At 44.1% G+C, this 21,448-nt stretch overlaps 2 protein-coding genes across 5 annotated transcripts in view; both read right to left on the reverse strand.

The window, feature by feature from the left end:
• The window catches only part of crebbpa (CREB binding lysine acetyltransferase a), a 91,620-nt gene extending 90,399 nt beyond the window's left edge, over positions 1-1,221 (reverse strand). For 2 of the 3 annotated variants that reach the window (XM_085801688.1, XM_085801600.1), the window contains exon 1: positions 272-1,221. In XM_085801688.1, coding sequence (XP_085657814.1) covers positions 272-359 — 88 coding nt within the window. In that variant the 5' untranslated portion in view covers positions 360-1,221. The remainder of the gene's footprint in view (positions 1-271) is intronic. The other variant, XM_085801771.1, reaches the window with a different exon arrangement.
• A 724-nt stretch (positions 1,222-1,945) lies between these two features.
• The window catches only part of LOC146991300 (adenylate cyclase type 9-like), a 66,966-nt gene continuing 47,463 nt past the window's right edge, over positions 1,946-21,448 (reverse strand). The window contains exons 6-11 of one of the 2 annotated variants that reach the window (XM_085801302.1): positions 20,154-20,377; positions 19,152-19,311; positions 14,557-14,699; positions 13,983-14,012; positions 12,909-13,182; positions 1,946-7,365 (exon numbers count right to left, since the gene is read on the reverse strand). In XM_085801302.1, coding sequence (XP_085657428.1) covers positions 6,310-7,365; positions 12,909-13,182; positions 13,983-14,012; positions 14,557-14,699; positions 19,152-19,311; positions 20,154-20,377 — 1,887 coding nt within the window. In that variant the 3' untranslated portion in view covers positions 1,946-6,309. The remainder of the gene's footprint in view (positions 7,366-12,908; positions 13,183-13,982; positions 14,013-14,556; positions 14,700-19,151; positions 19,312-20,153; positions 20,378-21,448) is intronic. The other variant, XM_085801388.1, reaches the window with a different exon arrangement.

Genomic DNA, 21,448 nt, shown 5'->3' on the forward strand with positions numbered 1-21,448 from the left:
GACCTCAACACTGCAGCAAATGCAGTAAACACACACACACACACACACACACACACACACACACACACACACACACACACACACACACACACACACACACACACACACAATAACTATGCTAACAAACAGCTCACTGCACACTTCAGCCGACCTGGGCAACTTCAGACCTGGCTGCATTTGAGAGTCAATGTCACCTGGGAGGAAAGCTCCGTGCAAAATGTGAATGATGTCGGTGTTACATGTGCAGACAGAGGAGAGCCGAGGCCTTTACCTTGTCCATCAGACGCTGACAGGGCAGGTGAATTCAGCTTCTGCCGCTTTGAGTTGGGAGGTCCGACGTCCAGCAGGTTTTCCGCCATAGTTGTTGTTACCTTGTCCGGCTGGTTGCTTCAAGAGGATAATTACGGTAACTTTATGACAGGGAAGTTGTTCCTATTGATACGACCCTTCCCTGTGGTTAGCACATTAGCAAGCTGGCAGCCCGCTAACGTTAACTAACTGGCTAATAGCTGGTAGCTAATTGGCTGCTACCAGCTAAGTTAACCGTTAGCCTTAGCTACTGCTCGCTGCGAGAGTCGGTGTCTTTCAAAAGAGATCCAACAGCGCCCCGCTCCGCCACCGCCATTCACCCCATGATAATCCAACACCCAACACCCACATTATTATCGTTAAATAACCCAGGATAAAATGTTCCCCATGTAAAAAATCGAGCTTCAAAATGACAATCCGGTGAAATCAGGTGGATTGCTGCATTCCGGTGCTAAAGTCGTAATTACTAGATGTTCAAAGTGCCCATTTTGCGTGACGTCAAATTTCTTCATGCAAAAATCGCGCGAAGCTCCACAAAAATGCACAATTGCATAAAAATGCTGTATTTTTGCAAATCACTTCGAAAGTCACGATCTGCTCTCCGCTTGCCCACGGTAAACAATACTGCTCCCGGACGGCGACAGGGGCTGAATCGCCGCACTCTGAAGGGGAAATCAGATATACGGAGCTTTTCTGCCCAACGACCACCGATCCAATTCCCGTTTTTTCTCACAAAATGTCTCCGAGGCGGTGTTAAGACTTCGTTTTCGGGGGAAAGACGCTCTCATATCGCGGTAAGGATGCTCGATTTCTACGTAAAAACCAGTGTTGGACCGAAATCCTAATTCCGAGCCACGACAAGATGGCGGCTGTTGATTCCTTCGATACAAAAAAGTTTTTTTTCTTTTCCAGATCGGCTGTGGAGGGGGAGGGGCCGTGCAATCACGCCCTACGTGAAAACACTGCTGCTCTTCACCGCCGGGGGCGCTACAGCACCGCCAGAGCTGCATACAAGTCCAATACATTTTCACAGTTTAATAATTACTCCATGTGTATTTTTTTTCTTTGATTAAATGGTTAAAAAAATAAATCCGTTCGTACATTATGGCTGCTTTATGTAGTATTAGCAAACACCTTATATTACTTTCGACTGTGGTTCACTATAAAGGTAGACAGATATCATGGGATAACTTTTTAATTTAAAAAGAGAAAAAGTTTGCCATGACTAACATGTTATTACATGTTAAGTACATCAGACTAAGTCTCTCTTAGTGGCTGGGTAGATTACTGACTTTTTTGGGGTCACATTTTACTGATCTGTGTTATTTTTACTCTCTGTATGACTGCAGATATAAGGCAAAGCTTATTATACTTTTATATACTATCACTATCTATGTAGGTATGGGCTGTAAATATTTAGTGAAATACTCTATATACCACATTTCGGTCATTAGTTTACTGAAAGACCTCCACCCTCTGGGATGATAGTGGTAAGCCAACATCCCATTGGTGTAATTTTCTTCAGGCCAAAAAAACCCCAAAACAAAACAAACACAATGGCACTTGAGTCTGATAATCAAGCCAACGGTTTCACATAAACCTGCCCTCACTTTGTATTTCACAGTGCACTCAACTATTTTCTGCTTTGAGATTTATTTCTCTCATACTGGAAAAAAGAATAATAAAATCATTACACTCACACTTACTCAAATAGACACACATTGAATCAATTTGATAATATGTGTCTCTTTTCATTGTTTTCTGGCAAAATCTGACACATGCACATGTATAAAAAATCATATGTGACATAAAATAACTGCATATGTACAAACACTGAGTGCTTTGTGCAAATGTGTACAGATTACGATCATGTGTTGATAAATGATACATGGGTAATGTGCACAAAACATACATAATACATCTCATTCATAAACATGAAACAAATACACAAAGATTTGAAATCAAACAACTCTGTCAAACTCATGTCCCAGTGTAATTTAAAACACATATGGGTTGAATTTACAAGAAAATTTATAATGAAAACATGTGGAGCTGTCACCATTTAAATGAGTGATTAGGCAATGCTATTTTGATGTGATGCTTTTAACAAGTGCTAATAAAACACTTTATGCCTTTATACCTCTTCCCTATTTTTCTGTCTCCGAGCAGAATAACACTTTAACAAATTGCGATGACTGAACGCCTAAAACATCTCCTCAGATGCATTCTTGATTGTTGTGATTGGAGTGCTTGACTTCTAGGAACACTTCTTTCCCTCTGGCAGAACTAAAAGAAAACGTGTCAGAAAGGGACAAAATCCAAGTAACTACATAAATAAGCAAAGCTTGGTGATTTGAGGAATCCTGTGTGTTGGCAATACATGCTTAATGCTCAACAAAAGTATAGAGAAAATGAAGTGAGTGAAACGAAATTAAAAGAGGAGAGTATGGTGCAGAACCAAACTACATTGTAGTGTAAAATAAGAAAACCATTCATTCACTACCATGCAAACAAGATCACGCTCAATTCTCCCCCAAACTCTATCACAGACCATCGAGTCAGCAGTGTTCACTTTAATATTTTATTTGTACGTGTGTACAGATGTGCGCTATTGGAGAGGTGGTGTGCCCATCAACCTGTGGGGTCCAACACCTCAAATCTACTCTGGATAGTTCCAGATGTAGATTGCTATATGGTGATTATGACCTGTGGGGGCCAAAGAAAATACAACCTTCCTTCATGATTTATACATGATAGTCTCATTTGTTTCCACGTGGTTTAGTAGGTTTGGTGAAAATGAATATGTTGTTGACAATATGAATTGCAAGAGTACAAAGAGAGGTGATTGTTAAGAAATATTTGAAAAGCAATGAAAAAAAAAATGTTTTGGCCAACAAAGTAGATCTCATGTCATCATTAACTTCTTTGGATTTTCAGGATATTTATGCTATGCAATGGTATGCTACAGTTATCAAGACTATTTGATACAAATAATCACAGCTCACTTATTCCTAATTCAAAAGGCACTGGTTGTGTTCGTTAGCTTTGCTTTTTATGCTACAAATGTAGACAGCTACATATATAGAAATGGTTCCTCTTTTCTCATACTATCTGTGCGTCCGTCTGCGGCCGTAGTTTCTCAAGGAGAGATTCTTAGGCCAAACACTGACCTGTCGATAAAAGATGTGATGGTGATATGTGTTTTCTTTTCTCCCTTTCAAATAATGCAACTTTGTGCAGTAATTTCTCTACATATAAGGCAGCAACAGGAAAATCATCACAGTTAAACAGTGGCCATGTAGTTGACTGATTTCCTCTTCTATTTTATTGACTGAATAAAACTTAAATATCTTTCTCAATCACTCACACTCACACACACACACACACACACACACACACACACAGTCAAAGTACAAGCGGGAAGCAAGTGCAGGAGTAAAGAAAACGCATGAAGCAAAAGGAACTAAAGAGGTGCCCGGTGAACACCACCACATTAATCCAGGTGGGCGGAACAGAATCAGAATGAGAAAAATGGAAAAGAGCAGAAGAAAAATATGATAATAATAATGGAATTTGTCAAAAGAAAAAATGCAGCAAAACCTGCACAACGACCATAATTTTGTCAAACATACAATCATAATCTATCCTAAATTATGACAACAGCATGATAAAAAACTTTCTGAAAACCAAAGTACTCAAAAAATACAGTCATACTTTTAGGCACCACAAAAACAATCAGCTAGTTTAGGTTGCACTGCACCTATAGATCACTCAATTAAAGTGGCACAATTTAAGTATATTGATACAGTAGAGGCTCCTCTCAGTGGTGAGGCTGTGACAGGATCAAAGTTAAAAGTCCCACCCCTTCAATAGCATATTACACAGCTAAAGGCAGACAATACTGAACTACTGAATAAATCTATGGTGATGGACTGACCAATAGTTTGTTTTGTATTCTAGCAAACGAAGGCCACAAATGGAAAGTCACTAAATGTGAGTCTGAGGTTTTTACACACACAGTATTGTATAAACTCTATATGCTGTGTGCTCTGACACTTTAACCAACAGTAATGTGGACCACCCTTTCATTTATCAAGAACGACACAGTGATTGTCCCTCACAGTCCTACCGAGTGCTACTCCATCCAAAAACCTTTGGGTATCAAACTCTCACCCCACTGTAGCTTTTAAAGAATAAATGTGGTGATATTCTGTATTTGTATCTCTTTAAATTAATCCTACTAACAAGTATCCAAATCTTTTCTGTGCCACAGAGCTGCACTTATTTTAACTTATCCCCACATACACTGTCCTGTTGCCGTTTATACTGAGATCTGCACCAAATTGCCATCGAAAATACCACCACCCCCCCTCCAAAAAAAATCTGACACTGTTTACTGACCTGATGGCCTATGTGTTAAGGTGCTGAACATTTACCACAACATCCCCGATTCATATACTATAACGGGGGACATTTGCTCCATGTCAATCCCCGTCTCCCTCTCTCTTAACCTGTTCCCTGTCATCACTTTGCTGTCTGCTATAATTAAAAGGCGTAAAATGTCCCCCTAAAATTCTAAAATCTGGGCTGAGAGCCACAGTCTGAGAGTTACAAGATGCATTTACACGCATATTTGGTTTTTTTGGTCTTCATGGCATTATTTTGGCAACAACAAAAATGCAACGTTACTGTTAGCCGAAGGGCTGGGTGTGAAAAGGTTTTAGATTGCTCTTTTATACAGCTTAATAGCTTTTAATTTAGCCAGTGAGTTAGCTCCAACAGAGTGGTTCTGACCCAATGAAAAAGCAGAGTGACATTGACATAGAGTATTTAAGCATACTCTAGTAGGAATACATGTACGGCAGCAGAGAAGTGGATTATAGTGCAGGATAGAAATTCCTATAGATTCCAATTTAACCACTGTCAGCTTAAGTTGATCACAGTCACCATATATGTTTGTTTTTTTTAGGACAAACCTACATTTTTCCAGCCACCATTCAGGTCTACATGGGGTGAGTGTTTCTTACTCAAATGTAGAGTATCACTTTAAGTACATTTAAAGTGCCTTCCTGCTTTTGTGACGATCTCACTTTTAACCACCATTTCTTCCAAATCTATATTCCCTTATCTGGTTTTGTGCTTTTGGTTGTACTTGTTGTGAAAGACAAAGAACTTTCAAATCTTTCACACGGTAATAACTACCAAATTACAAGTGGTCGAGAAAATGCTGTGCAAGACCCGTGCTTAAAATGTGCATTTAGCTGCTAATCAAACTAAAATCTATGCAGCCTACTTTGTAGCATGTCCCCTTTTAACGAGACTCTAGCACAAATGAATAATGTATTAAGCCCTCATGTCAAAGCAGAATACATAAATTAACACTGCTTCATGTGATTCCCTCATTCTTCCCTTAGTTCCCTGCTCAGCCCATCATGCTGCACTGGCACTTATATAGAATCTAAAATTATTTTCCCTTAAGTAAGGTCAAAACTTTGATCAAGTTAAAACAAATGATATGGCACGACAATAACAATTTTTTTTTAAAGAAATACTTGCATTGAAAATAAGAGCATGGAGTAAGAAACCACAGCATGTTCCGTAGTCTAAGATTGTTAAAACTTTGTTCAGTATTCATATTTGTTTGTTCACTGATCTAGTCCTGAAGGCACTTAATAACAAAAATGAATAAGAAAAAAACATCAACAACAACACCACCAACAAATCTTCCTCTCCCTATTACCCTCTGTCAACCTGCTCGCCACTATAAACGTCTGTGCTCAACACATGTCCAACATTCCCATGAAAGACATTAGTGGCCATTTTATTAGCCACCTTAGCCACTGTTTGTGTTGGAGTGATAAACTCCCTCTTCTTCATCCATGCCGAAAAACATTTGCCTTTTGGAAGGGACATCCTGCCCACACCTGCAATCAGTCCTGGAGAGGCAGCAGCTGGGGGCAGCAGGGGGGGCAGAAGACAGGGGACAGGGGAGAGGAGGGATCAGAGACGAGCATAAAACTCTTCATTGAGTTGCGTTAGCTCGTTGGTCTCCTCTTCATCCTCCTCCTCTTGAAGCGCCAGAGGAGCAGGCTGAACCTGGGAGGCCACCTGTGCAGCACCAGGTTCTGAGCCCGGTTGGGAGCCAGGAGGAGGAGGAGTGTGACTGTCTGTGGCGGGTTGTGGAGCGTCCCTATATCCTTCCTCCCTCACCTCTATGGACTTTGCTAGGACAGGCTCAGGCCCTGCTCCTGGAGGCCTTGCTGTGTTTTGGGGTTGGGGAGGAGGAGGCGTGGAAAAAGAGAGGGAAGGAAGAGAAGAGGAAGAGGAAGAAGTAGGGGGAGGAGCTGCTGCCTGGGCAACAGATCCTGAAGTCTTATTGTCTGATAACGCCACGGACGGGGGTCCGGCTCTGACGGCCTGCTCCGTGTGATCTTGATATACACTTTCCCCACTTTTCGGGTACAGAAAGGTCCTCATTTGACCTTTGCCTTTAACATTCACGGTACCTCTGTAGTCAAACTCTAACCCCATGGCACTAAGCACAGCGTGACTCTCCTCGCTCACCTGCACCCGACACTCCACCCCGGTGGAGTCCATGCGGCTGGCAATGTTGACCGTGTCTCCCCAAATGTCATAGAGAAGCTTAGTAGTGCCAATAACCCCCGCCGTCAGGGGCCCGTGGTTGAATCCAATACGCAGCTTGAAACCAAAGCCAAGCATGTTCTTGTTGAAATCGTCAAGGACGCCCATCATCTCCAGAGCGAAGTTGAAGAGCGCCCTCAGGTGAGCGTGCGGGGAGTCATCTTCATTCTCAGCCAGCTGCCGGACATTCAGCCCCGACGCCGCCATGTAGGTGGCGCCGATTGTTTTGATTTTTTCAACGCTTTTGAACTCGTGTTTGCGAAGGAGCTCGTCAAAGTCTCCGATCAGCTCGTTAAGGACACGGTAGCACTCTTTTCCGCCCTCGTAGCTCTCTTCGTAGAACTCGCTGAAGTTTACAATACTGGCAAAGATCACACCCACGCTGTCGTGGTTCTTGGAGTAGCTCTGGGTCACCTAGTGGAACAGAGACAAGACAAAGATGAGCTAATACTGAGTGACAATGCAGTGATTAGGATTCTCACCTTTCTTCTACTTCATTCAGGAAAAAATTCAGAGAGGACTGTGTTGATAGAGATCCTTAAAATATCCTGTTCTTGATTACAAAATAAGAGGAAGTACAGTATGTATGAAGTATTGTTCTTCATTATTTCACAACGCTGTTTCCAAAAAGGTGACATAAATAGAAACAGAATATGATGGGTAAAACATTCAAACCACATATTAAATTCAAAATAGCACAAAGACACATCAAATGTTGAAATTTCATTGTTATTGACAATTATATGAGTTATAATTTGAGCTTGCTGTGTTGGGACAGGGTCATGTTTACTACATCAACCTCTCCTTTTAACAATACTCTGTTTGGAAACGGAGGAGACCAATTGCTATAATTTTGAAAGTGGATTTTTTTTCTTCATGTTTCATAATTCAATATGTGGACATGACATTCATGATTTTCCAAAAAATTTCAAATTTTGCCTCATCAGACCACAGGACAGTTTTCCACTTCACATCAGTCCATCTTACAGTAAATGAGCGTGGGACCAGAGAAGGCTGTGGAGCTTCTGGATCTGGTTTATTCACGGTTTTCCTCTTTTCATGGTCGAGTTTTAACTGGCACTTGTGGATGCAGTGATGGACTGTGTTCACAAACAACGTTTCTTGAAAGTGTTGCTGGGCTCATACAGTGATGTTCACCACAGAATCATGTCTGTTTTCAATGCAGGACCCTCTGAAGGCTCGAAGACCACAGGCATCCAATATTGGTTTTTGGTCTTGTCCCTTGAGCGCTGAAATTTCCTCAGATCCTCTGAGTCTTTTAATGATAATATGAACTGCAGACAATGATACCAAACCCCAAATTCTTTACAGTTTAACATCGAGAAACATTATTCTTACATCGTTGCACATTCTATCCAGCGCAGTCTTTCACAGAGTGGTGGAGCCCTAGCCATCTCTACTTCAGAAAGACTCAGCTTCTCTGGGTTGCTCTTTTTAAACCCATCCATCCATCCATTTTCATCCGCTTATCCGGAGTCGGGTCGCAGGGGCAGCAGTCGGAGCAGGGATCCCCAGACTTCCCTCTCCCCGGACACTTCCTCCAGCTCTTCCGGGGGGACCCCAAGGCGTTCCCAGGCCAGCCGAGTGACGTAGTCACTCCAGCGTGTCCTGGGTCTTCCTCGGGGCCTCTTCCCGGTGGGACATGCCCGGAACACCTCACGAGGGAGGCGTCCAGGGGGCATCCTATACAGGTGCCCGAGCCACCTCAGCTGGCTCCTCTCGATGTGGAGGAGCAGCGGCTCTACTCCGAGCTCCTCCCGGGTGACAGAGCTCCTCACCCTATCTCTAAGGGAGCGCCCCGCCACCCTGCGGAGGAAACTCATTTCGGCCGCTTGTATCCGGGATCCCGTTCTTTCGGTCATGACCCAGAGTTCATGACCATAGGTGAGGGTGGGAACGTAGATCGACCGGTAAATCGAGAGCTTTGCCTTTCGGCTCAGCTCCTTCTTCACCACGACGGACCGATACAATGACCGCATTACTGCGGCCGCCGCACCGATCCGCCTGTCGATCTCGCGCTCCGTTCTCCCCTCACTCGTGAACAAGACCCCGAGATACTTGAACTCCTCCACCTGAGGCAGGAACTCTCCCCCGACCTGGAGGGTGCAAGCCACCTTTTTCCGGTCGAGAACCATGGCCTCGGACTTAGAGGTGCTGATTCTCATCCCAGCTGCTTCACACTCGGCTGCAAACCGCCCCAGTGCATGCTGAAGGTCCTGGCTCGAGGGAGCCAACAAGACCACATCATCCGCAAAAAGCAGAGATGAAATCAAGTGGCTCCCGAACCGTACCCCCTCCGGCACTTGGCTGCGCCTAGAAATTCTGTCCATAAAAATAATGAACAGAACCGGTGACAAAGGGCAGCCCTGCCGGAGTCCAACACGCACCGGGAACAGGTCTGACTTACTGCCGGCAATGCGAACCAAGCTCCTGCTCCGGTCATACAGGGACCGTACAGCCCTCAGCAGAGGGCCTCCGACCCCATACTCTCGGAGCACCTCCCACAGGATGCCACGTGGGACACGGCCGAAAGCCTTCTCCAAGTCCACAAAACACATGTGGACTGGTTGGGCAAACTCCCATGCACCCTCGAGCACCCTGCGGAGGGTGTAGAGCTGGTCCAGTGTTCCACGGCCAGGACGAAAACCGCATTGTTCCTCCTGAATCCGAGGTTCGACTATCGGCCGAATTCTCCTCTCCAGCACCCTGGAATAGACTTTCCCCGGGAGGCTGAGGAGTGTGATCCCCCGGTAGTTGGAACACACCCTCCGGTCCCCCTTTTTGAAGAGAGGGACCACCACCCCGGTCTGCCAGTCCAGAGGCACTGTCCCCGACTGCCACGCGATGCTGCAGAGGCGTGTCAGCCACGACAGCCCTGCAACATCCAGAGACTTGAGGTACTCAGGGCGGATCTCATCCACCCCCGGTGCCTTGCCACTGAGGAGCTTCCGGACTACCTCAGTGACTTCAGCTTGGGTGATGAATGAATCAACCTCTGGGTCCTCAGCCTCTGCTTCCGCGATGGAAGGCGTGTCAGTGGGATTGAGGAGATCCTCGAAGTATTCCTTCCACCGTCCGACGATATCCCCAGTCGAGGTCAACAGCTCCCCTCCTCCACTGTAAACAGTGTTGGCGGAGCACTGCTTCCCCCTCCTGAGGCGTCGGATGGTTTGCCAGAATTTCCTCGAGGCCGACCGGTAGTCCTCCTCCATGGCCTCCCCGAACTTTTCCCAGACCCGAGTTTTTGCTTCCGTGACCGCCCGGGCTGCCGTCCGCTTGGCCTGCCGGTACCCGTCAGCTGCCTCGGGAGTCCCCCGAGCTAGCCAGGCTCGGTAGGACTCCTTCTTCAGCTTGACAGCATCCCTTACTTCCGGGGTCCACCACCGGGTTCGGGGATTACCGCCGCGACAAGCGCCGGAGACCTTACGGCCACAGCTCCGGACGGCCGCGTCAACAATGGAAGTGGAGAACATGGTCCATTCAGACTCAATGTCTCCGGCTTCCCTCGGAATCTGGTCAAAGCTCTCCTGGAGGTGGGAGTTGAAGACCTCCCTGACAGGGGATTCTGCCAGACGTTCCCAGCAGACCCTCACGATACGCTTGGGTCTGCCAAGTCTGACCAGCTTCCTCCCCTGCCAGCGGATCCAACTCACCACCAGGTGGTGATCAGTTGACAGCTCAGCCCCTCTCTTCACCCGAGTGTCCAAGACATACGGCCGGAGATCAGATGACACGACTACAAAGTCGATCATTGACCTCCGGCCTAGGGTGTCCTGGTGCCACGTGCACTGATGGACACCCTTATGCCTGAACATGGTCAGGCATAAGGTTATGGACAAACTGTGACTAGCACAGAAGTCCAATAACAAAACACCGCTCGGGTTCAGATCAGGGAGGCCGTTCCTCCCAATCACACCTCTCCAGGTAACACTGTCGCTGCCCACGTGGGCATTGAAGTCCCCCAGCAGAACGATGGAGTCCCCGGTTGGAGCGCTTTCCAGCACCCCTCCCAGGGCCTCCAGGAAGGCCGGGTACTCTGCACTGCCGTTCGGCCCGTAGGCCGAGACAACAGTGAGAGACCTATCCCCGACCCGAAGGCGCAGGGGAGAACTCCAACACATGGCGGCTGAGCTGGGGGGCTATGAGCAAGCCCACACCAGCTCGCCGCCTCTCACCGTGAGCAACTCCAGAGTGGAAGAGAGTCCAGCCTCTCTCAAGGAGTTGGGTTCCAGAGCCCAGGCTGTGCGTGGAGGTGAGCCCGACTATCTCTAGCCGGTACCTCTCAGCCTCCCGCACGAGCTCAGGCTCTTTCCCCCCCAGCGAGGTGACATTCCATGTCCCTAAAGCCAGAGTCGTTGTCCGGGGATTGGGTCGCCGGGGCCCCCGCCCACGGCTGCCACCCAAAACACACGGCACCGGCCCCTCATGGTCCTTCCTGCGGGTGGTGGGCCTACTGGAAGGCGGGCCCACGTCGCTCCTTCGGGCTGGGCCCGGCCGGGTCCCGTGGGCGGAGACCCGGCCACCAGGCGCTCGCCTGTGAGCCCCAACCCCAGGCCTGGCTCCAGGGTGGGGCCCCGGTGACGCCGATCCGGGCGACGTGCACGTCCTTGGTATTTTTTCACTCATGAGGGGTTTTGGAACCGCTCTTAGTCTGACCCGTCACCTAGGACCTGTTTGCCTTGGGAGACCCTACCAGGGGCATTAAGCCCCGGACAACATAGCTCCCAGGATCATTCGGGTGCTCAAACCCCTCCACCACGGTAAGGTGGCGGTTCAAGGAGGTTTTTAAACCCACTAATGTTATTAACCTGTTGCAGCCAGGTAACCTGATTCATTGTGAGATGTTCCATATGTGACCCGTTCCATCAAAATGAGTCGGAAGTCGCAACGTTCTATTTTTAGATAATCAGCTGATAACATGGAAAACCCATAGAAAATCAAAAAAAAATTTTTACCCTAATTTCAAAGCAATGACATTCAAAAACAATCTCCCAAAGTTTCACAGTCCAGATAATTGAGAAAAGGCACGTAAATGATGATTAAAGTTGACTTGCAACTTAAACCCTCTGAAAATGAGTGTTGCTTCGGTGCAAAACATGAAATATCTTCTGAACCGTTCATGATAGAGACGAGCTGTGAACTGCATCTGAATCGCGGGATTCTCCGCTTTCCGACGGTCATTGAATGTTGCATCTATGACGAGAAGGGACGGATACAGAAACAGATGCTAAACCGAGTAGCATCGACGCTAACAGAGCGTAGCACCGATGCTAACAGAGCGTAGCATCGATGCTAAACCGAACGTAGCATCGATGCTAACCCGAACGTACACGCTTGCACATGTTTTACAAAATGTCAACAAAACATGACAACTTCTGAACCGTTTATGATAGAAACGAGCTGTAAAAAGCATCTGAATTGTGAGATTCCCTGCTTTCCGAGGGTCATTGAATGCTGCCTCTATGACAACAAGGGACCGTATAGGGTGCGTGTAATCACGTGGTACAGGAACAGATGCCAGAGAGTCACTGGCAAAAACTTTAACTGCTATTTTCTCAGGTTTTAGAACGGAATAAGAGAGTAGGAGATCGTAATTCAAATGGCCACATCTCGAAAACCATCAAATGTATGACTTTGACTAGGGTCTCATTTTAAAGCTTATTTTCTAATCTTTCCATTGATACCAAAATCTCAACTTTGAAATTTGGGTCACTGTGACTCATTTTGATGGATCGGGTCACATATGGTGTTGACTTTGGTATTTTGTAACTTTTCCTGTCTTTTATTGCCACTGTCCCAACTACAAACGTGTTGCTGACATAAAACTCAGAATGGCTATATCATCACATTCTCTTTGTGTTGATGTTTTACACAGCTTGTTTTGGAACTTTTTATGGAAATGGGGTTGTATTTTTGTAACAACAATGACAAAAAACCTTGAGCTGGTCAGCGACATGGATGGGGATGATGTTGCCCAGTAACCACTCGGCCTGGTCTCGCATCGTCTGGATCTTGGAGCGATGTTTGTCGGCCTCCACATTGCCATGGTAATGGAGACGGTAGCTGACCTCAAACTCACGGTTAAGGAACCAGACCAGAAGAAGCAGCAGGAAGAAAGCCAGGACGGCTTCTGGGACCAAAAGGTCCAGAGGCTGCGGGGGAGGGTCCCGAGAGTCTGAACCACTATCACCTGATGTGGAGATGTTCCGTCTGACAGAGGAAACAGTGGGACAACAAATGTGATTAAAAGGTAACAAGAGAAAGAAGGCTAGAAGATACGTACATTTCCTTAGCCCTGTCTATCATTATGTGATGTGTGTTTCATCTAAATGACATGTCATCATGATGGAACATTTCTGGTCCTGCTTTAATAAAGTTTGATAGCAAGATTTCTCCAGTCAGGCTCTAAAAACAGCAGACCAATCAGAGATACTTTAATGGCCTAACTCAATTACATTAATTTCTTACAACTTGAATACCAAGCTACACTTGTATGCCTGTATATCCATCTTTAATTGCATGACGTGATGTTTATTCCATTTCTCTGCAGTTATTGTCAAATGACATTTTGGGTACCTTGGGAAATCAGTAACTGTAGTAGATGAGGGTAAAAAAAAACTATTGGTATGCAGTAACAAGTAACAAAGCAACAAAATGTTATTACAGTAATACAGTGGTGATACGCTATCTAGTGAAGACAGAGAGTTTTCACTCACGTCTTTCTCCTGCTCAGAAGAGGAGTTACTTAACTTGTGGCCCTAATACAAAATTCAAGCCAGCACCGGCTGCATGAGTCATTTTCACCACTAGTGACATTTAGCAGACATTACTACTGGTGCACACAGGAAAGGAAGAGAAGAGACAGGGAGGGACTGGAGGAAAAACAGCAGGGAAGCCAGAGACAGCTGGAGTTATGAAAAATATATTTTTTAAAAGAGACACATAGTTCATGTTGACCCCTCAAATGTCACTCATCCATCAAACCCCTCTGTTTCCACGGAGACACTCACCCATGAACTGGCAAGTTGTTATTACTGGAGCTGAAAGCAACAAGAGTTGAGCCAGTCAGGAGAAAGCACCGGTCCCATATATGCACAGACACACAAGTATGCACAACACACACAGGAACACATGTACATACAAATGGGCTCAAATCCCCCTTTCTGGCTGAGTAGCAGATCGATGAAGGTACACACAACTCAGTTATAATGTTTATCAACAACTCATTTATCTATAAATAAATGTACAAATTAACATTTGTAACATATATCGTAAAATACATGTGAAAATTATTTCACTTCCATGCTGCTTCAAAAGCACTACTTTCCTTAGATAAAACAAATTTTTTGTGGAACTAAATGATGACCATTACATGTTTCACTTTTATGAACTAAGTAGAGCTCAGACTGGATTATTAGTATTTTAAAGCTACTATAAGTAATAAATACCATGGATATTATAGCCGCGTGTGTGTTTGTGTGTGTATACTCACAGGAGTACATGTGCTCCTGTATATGTATCTATTGCCGTTTTGTACGTGTGTGTTCATAAACATAGTATATGGAAATAAGTGTTGACGTGTACCTGTGCAGGGGGCTGTACAGCAGCAGCAGCAGAGCGACCCCTGTAGCTGTGGCCAGGACTGAGCGCATCCAAAAACTCAGCTGACAGAAGTTACAATACTGGATGATGGCCAGAATGGTGGCACAGCACAGGAACATGGTCACCTTGGGGAGAGATGAGGGAAAAATCTAATAGGGTTCTCCACAGGTTCAGTTCACGGGGGCTAACATGGCAAGATATCATATCAATCAAAAAACTACAGATCAAAATGATGTTAATGTGTCCGACTGCAGTGACTGCTGTGCTCAATGTTTCTTTGTGTGATACACTGTTACAAATACAGACTCGGTCTAAAACAACATAACAAATTTCTTCCTTCATGCCAGTGCAAGTGACCACTTCTGGCCACAAGCAATCCATCGACTGATGTCCTACATTACATTTACCCTCTTGTACAACACCTTTTGTCATTAAATCATTGTGTTAAAAGTTTACTGACTAATTGATCTGTCTTATATCTCTTTTATATATTAGCTAAAATCCCTCTTTATTCCACAGCAAACTGTTTTTTCTTAGACTGGTGTGTTTAATGTTTTTAAAGGTTTAAGGTTGAGGTTAAGGCAGGGCCAGCTCTAGCCATTTTGGTGCCCTAGGCGAGATTACTCTCAGGCGCCCCCCCAACAATGATCATAATGATCATAACGATAACATAGCAGTGTATCTCTACGTCCTCTCTGACCCTGAGATATACAACTTGCACATACAATCAGTAAAATTGCATTGAGTAAATCCTGGGTGAAGACATGAAAAAATTTGTCTCTTCACAATCATGAGAACAAACTGTTGTGGTGCTTGAAATGGGTATACGAAAGTCTGGGCTTCACAAAAGCAGTGGAATATACTGTATGATATAAGGCGATAAGTGTAGAAAAAGATTTGTGAAATTGCTTTTTGAGCATAAATGTTAGGCCTAACTGTCATTCTCACCAAATGTCTCAAATGTGGGATAACAGAAGCTAAATATTGACTTCACATTACATTTCAAACTTCATGAGATGTGTGTAGCCCTAAATGAGAAAATTTGACAAAAAAAAAAGAAGAGAAAAATGACAAAAAACACAAAATTGACAATATTTAGCCTATACCCTATATGTGTTGTCACTGTGGTACTGTTTGAGAGGTAAAAAAAAAAAAAAAAAAAACTAGTTTGAGAGCTCAGCAGGCTGATCTGAAGCTGTGGCCCACTGGCCCTGCTGTGTGAGCAGGCTGAAGTCTCAACTCTCTCTTCTTTTTTCATAATCTTCCTCATCAAATTAGTCAGAACTTTCAGCCTCTGAAGCACCGTCGTCATCCTCACTGCTTCTCTCTCTCTCTCTCTATCCCTCTGAACGACTGCTGTTTCGAAGCGCTTCACAGATGGTGTTTTGATTGACAGGTCGTCAAGGGCGTGCGGCCTTGCGTATTTGAAAGAGGAGAGTTTCCCGAACACAGTAGTTGAACCGCATTTCTACTGCGTAAATGGCAGACACATGAAAAAAAAAAAATCGAGACGGTCGCGCAAACGCGCTGGCATTTGTGCCATAACAGTGGGATAACAGTGGGATTGTGCCATAACAGTGGGATAACAGAAGCTAAATATTGACTTCACGTTATATTTCAAACTTCATGAGATGTGTGTAGCCCTAAATGAGAAATTTTCTCCAAATATCAACTAAATAGACAAAAAACACACACAATTTACAATATTTAGCCTATATAATGTACCCTATATGTGTTGTCACTGTGGTACTGTTTGAGAGGTAAAAAAAAAAAAAAAAAAAAAAAACTAGTTTGAGAGCTCAGCAGGTCTGAATACAGAGCTGGAGCTGATCTGGAGCTGTGGCCCACTGGCCCTGCTGTCTGAGCAGGCTGAAGTCTCTACTCTCTTCTTTTTTCATAATCTTCCTCATCAAATTAGTCAGAACTTTCAACCTCTGAAGCACCGTCATCATCCTCACTGCTTCTCTCTCTCTCTCTCTCTTTCTCTCTCTCTCTCTCTCTCTCTCTATCCCTCTCTCTCTCTCTGAACGACTCTGCTGTTTCGAAGCGCTTCACAGTTGTTTTGATTGACAGGTCATCAAGGGCGTGCGGCCGTGCGTATTTGAAAGAGGAGAGTCTCCCGATCACAGTAGTTGAACCGCATTTCTACTGCGTAAATGACCGAAATATATATATATAAAAAAAACATATTGAGACGGTCACGCAAATGCGCCGGCATTTGTGCCACACATCTAATTAAAAATGTGGCGTTTCTAACAAGAAAACGGCTTGAGAGCATTCCTGCTGCAGACAGGTATCTGCTGTGTGTGTGACTATGCACAATTTAGGACATGTTTGTCATTGTTTATTTATTTGTTTTGGGGGGTTTTTTCTACACAGAAAACACTACGTGAGGGGGCGCCAGGGGACATAAATCATTATTATTATCTTTTTTTTTTTTTTTTTTCCCTTGACTGGCGGCGCCCCTCCAGCAGTTGGCGCTCTAGGCGACCGCCTATATCGCCTATGCCTAGAGCCGGCCCTGATATTGTATCATGTTTTATCCTAAGTTGTGTTGTTTTTACTTTTTTGCTAACTCATTTTTCAATAAAAGCACTGGTTGCAAGTGTGTTAATAACAAATTAGTTAGCTCATTATTAGGGATCAGACTGTAACATTTGCTCTGCCAGTCATCTCATGTAAATCAAAGGGTATCCAAAGTCTAAATGTCAGATGCAATATAAACCAACTGTGAAACCGAGAGCATATTGCATTGCATTGCAAAAAAAACACTCTTCATAAATCACATGCTGGAAAAGATTCTTCAAGGTCAGTATAGGATTTGATATGAAACAAGCTGATTTCCATAAGTACTGGTTGATTTATGCAAACGCATGGAGACAGTGGTTGTAATTTGGGGACATTCACAGGTTGTTAAAGATGACAAAGGACAGGATCAAATCTTTTCCCTCTCATCCCTACACATGTCCTCCCTTTCTCATAGTCATGCCCTCCCTCTAGCACTGTTATTGGGTCTTAATATCTTCAAAGGCATTAAAGTCCAGAAAACTGCATGTCTAATTAACAACTCTCCATGAGACAACTGCTTTGATCTGTAAGCCCCAAAGAGATGGAGAGAGTGGAGGATAGACAGAACATGGTGGGGGAGAAATGGATAGAGAAATGGGGTGTTGAAAATCCTTGAAAAACAAGATATCAAAACACCACACATCTTCCAAGCAGCCGCTGGCTCAAACCTGGAAGGCCAGAGTCAAACTTATACAGAGTTGGCTGTGGCCTTGACTCAATACAGCAGGAAAAAAACACTGTTAAGTATAGCTGCTCTCAATCTTCTCACATGCAGGACTCAAAGAAGAAGAAATGTCAACATTTGTGGTGCCAAGGTCCACAGTTAAAACCTCGTGAAGCCTCCTAGCTGTTTTCTTTCTACAGTTCCTATCAGTGCTAATGCCAGCTAATGGCTATGCTGGTCTCCGAGGATCTCTGGCTTCAGACCACGATGGGCAAGGTTTCAAACCACCCGACTCCTCTCTGACTCCTCTTAAGGCTTAGAGATATCAATGAGGGTAAACTCTTATGGCTTGAATAGCACTAGTATTAGCATTACCCCTGTAACCACACAGAAAGCACAGTTGAACTAAGAGTCGAGCACTAGTTAGATTAGTTACTGTACTAGGACAAATAGTGGCAGTTATGGTAGCTTTAGTAGTAGTGCAGCAGCAGCAAGTCTAGTTTATTTTTTGTTTTTGCTATGTTATTTGTGTATTATCTATCTCATTAAGTAGAATGAGTTGTGTTTGTGTTGGTATCTAAAAAAGAAAAGAAAAGAATGACTGTCATACATGTAGAGATGCTTTTAAGAAACATTTGTGAAAGTGGTCTCTTATTTTTTTCCGAAACAAATAAGAGACCACTTTCACAATATGTTTCTTAAAAGCATCTCTACATGTACGACAGTCATTCTTTTCTTTTCCTGAGTTAAAATATTCTTGCTGCGTTCTTTAGGAATAAATATGAACATGTTTTCTTTGCATAATTATTATTATTCAAGGTCTGAAAAGACTTGATATTTTTGTTATTTAGACTAGTTTAGTCATTAGCCAATAAAGCTCTAAATGTCAATATATTTTTTTCAATTTTGGTAGAAATGTTGTCGGTAGTTAATAGAATAAAACAAAACAAAAAATTTAATTTTACTCAAACACATACCTATAAATAGTAAAACCAGAGAAACTGATCATTTTGGGAGTGATCTCTTAATTTTTTCCAGAGCTGTATATATATATATATATATATATATATATATAGGAAGGATGTACTTTCACTTTTAACCTCTGAGATATAAAATATGTCTTAAGTATGTCAAAGATTTTGTACTAATGAAAAAAAGAGAAATGCTCAATTAGTTTGGTTAGTTTATAAACACATTTCACATTTTGCATGTTTATGCCCTGAATACAACTAAATATGGTTCAGACAATGGAATTTAAAGGTTTTGGCAAAGAAAAATGACATCCTGCACATCCTGGATATACAGAGTCAGTCTGACCACAGTGTGTTCTGATGCACATCTTTACCTGGAGGGGCAAGTGGACGCTGCAGGTGAGGTGGGATAAGACAGAGACGGCGGGGAGGGAAACCAACACAGCCCCAATCACATGACGAGGAATCCATCCAGAGACCACCAGTAGCAGGGAGCGAGTACAGTTCATCACCTCCTCCAAATAGAAGGCCATGCTGCAGCAGAGTGTGTGGGGGGGGGGGGAGATGAGTTTCCAACAACACACCAGAATCAACAAAATCATGACAACAGAGAAAGAAGGAAAAATTTCTCTCGCTCTATAACTCTCACCCCACCCTCAGTCCTTTTCCTACGCAGTAAGTAAAACACTGCAGCAGGCTGCTAGCCAGCCCTTAATTAAGACACATTAAAACACAGCTATGCTGTCCAATTCCCAGCTAGAAGATGAAAATTTATTGCCCATTTAGGAGTGGCAATAAGTGAAAATTGATTCATTTTTAAACACTCTCCACTGAGACCCATCCAAAGCCTGCGCTGGAATACTGGAAAAAGTCAAGTAAAGTTTGCAAAGGAACTGTACCTGATACCAGTATGTCATTATGCCAATGTCTGAGCCAATAATGCTCTTGTACATAAAAAATGGACATGAGCCAGTTGTATCTGACCAGGGGGAAGTTAATCCATTGTGGTGTGGAAGCCAACCAACACATAAAATAATTTGTTTTGGTTTTAGTGGGGAGCTGTAGTGTTACAGAATGGTCTATCAGTGGTTTTCCATAATGTGCCACTGTCTGAGGCCCAAGAGATGGAGGTTTTTGTTCCAACCGAACTACAGCAGCTGATAGAAGACAAACACTTGGATATTCTTAGGCCCGGCAGCGGCAGAGCACTGACAACAGCAGCCTAAATGACAGAGGGTTTTCCATCCATGCCAGGAAAAAAATAACTCTGTGGAAAACACCGAGTCCAGAGTCATTTTGTTTCATAAAATAGTCAAAGTCTGAGACGATATTTAACACAAAGTCCATCTCCATGTCATTTGCCGAAGCCTCCTCACCGTATGGACAGCACCAGAGAGGCCAGCTCCAACAGACCAGCCAAGGGAGCCAGGGCCAGGGCAGCAGGAGCCGGGGCCACCGTGGCCACCGTGGCCGGGCTCACAAGAGGTGGAAGGAAGCAAGCCAGGGTCAGGGCCAGGAAGACAAAACAGCTGAGGAGAACATCCAGGAAGGAGCTGAAGGTAGAGCTTGCAAATGTCTCCACCTGAGCCTGGTTTTTCACCTGGAAGAGGAAGAGGGATGCAAAAATGAGGAGACACAGTGGCTCGAATTTCCCAGAAATCAGGCCTACAGCTTACACTGCACGCATATTCATATTTACCAGTCTGGCCGTTTAGATATAAATCGAGCAGGAATGGTTTTCAGACTGAAAAGTCAAACATTATTCTTCCTGTATCATCCAAAGTCCACATGTTCCTGCCTCTGTTTGATGATGTTATCTTTACTATGTTATTATGTTGCCTTCTTCTTTTTCATAATTTCTCTAAATTCTCTGTGACTGTAACAATCACCAAAGCTCCAGGTTTACCCACCAACTCCATTTATACATAAAGTGAATTAAAATATATAGATGTAAAGAATATTGGTGTTATGGGGCGGTGCATGGCGCAGTGGTTAAGGCGGCCGCCCCATGTCGAGGCTACAGTCCTCAACGCAGGCGTCCCCGGTTTGAATCCCGCATCGGGCGGACCTTTCCTGCATGTCATTCCCCCTCTCTCTGCCTCCCTCTTTCCTGTCTATCTATACTATGTGCTATCAAGTAAAGGCAAAAACGCCAAAAAAAATATACTTTAAAAAGAATATTGGTGTTATCAAAAGTAAATGCTGTAATTTAATATTTAATCCAAGTCTATTTAGGTATACCTCCTTTTCTACTGTAAGGGCATTTTAGGTTGTTGTCCATTCCATTTTTTATCTTGTTTCTTACTATAACCTTTATAGCTGCCCTATTTTATGCTAATACCATTGTATTGTACTTTAACTTAGTGATAGTCTAAATGACTAATGGGATGAAGGGCAGGTGTAATAACTTTGTCTCAAATTGAAAAGAAAAGAAGAGGAAAGCTGTGATAAACTAAATCTGAATTGAAGCCAACGCGTCTGAGACATTTCTCTCTGTAGTAACACTGGTGTGACAGCAGGGGGCTGCAAGTCTGTGAGGTCAGGGCAGGCCAACTGGAACTGGTCCTGGGTGTGTGTGAGTGTGGCACTAATGTGGCATAAAATGTGGGATACTGGGAACAACATCCCTCCCCTTCTCACTCACAAACATGTACACAAACATTAAGTGACA

This window comes from Trachurus japonicus, chromosome 1, assembly GCF_045865225.1.
Source record: "Trachurus japonicus isolate A0001 chromosome 1, Traja_1.0".
Taxonomy (NCBI): Eukaryota; Metazoa; Chordata; class Actinopteri; order Carangiformes; family Carangidae; genus Trachurus; species Trachurus japonicus.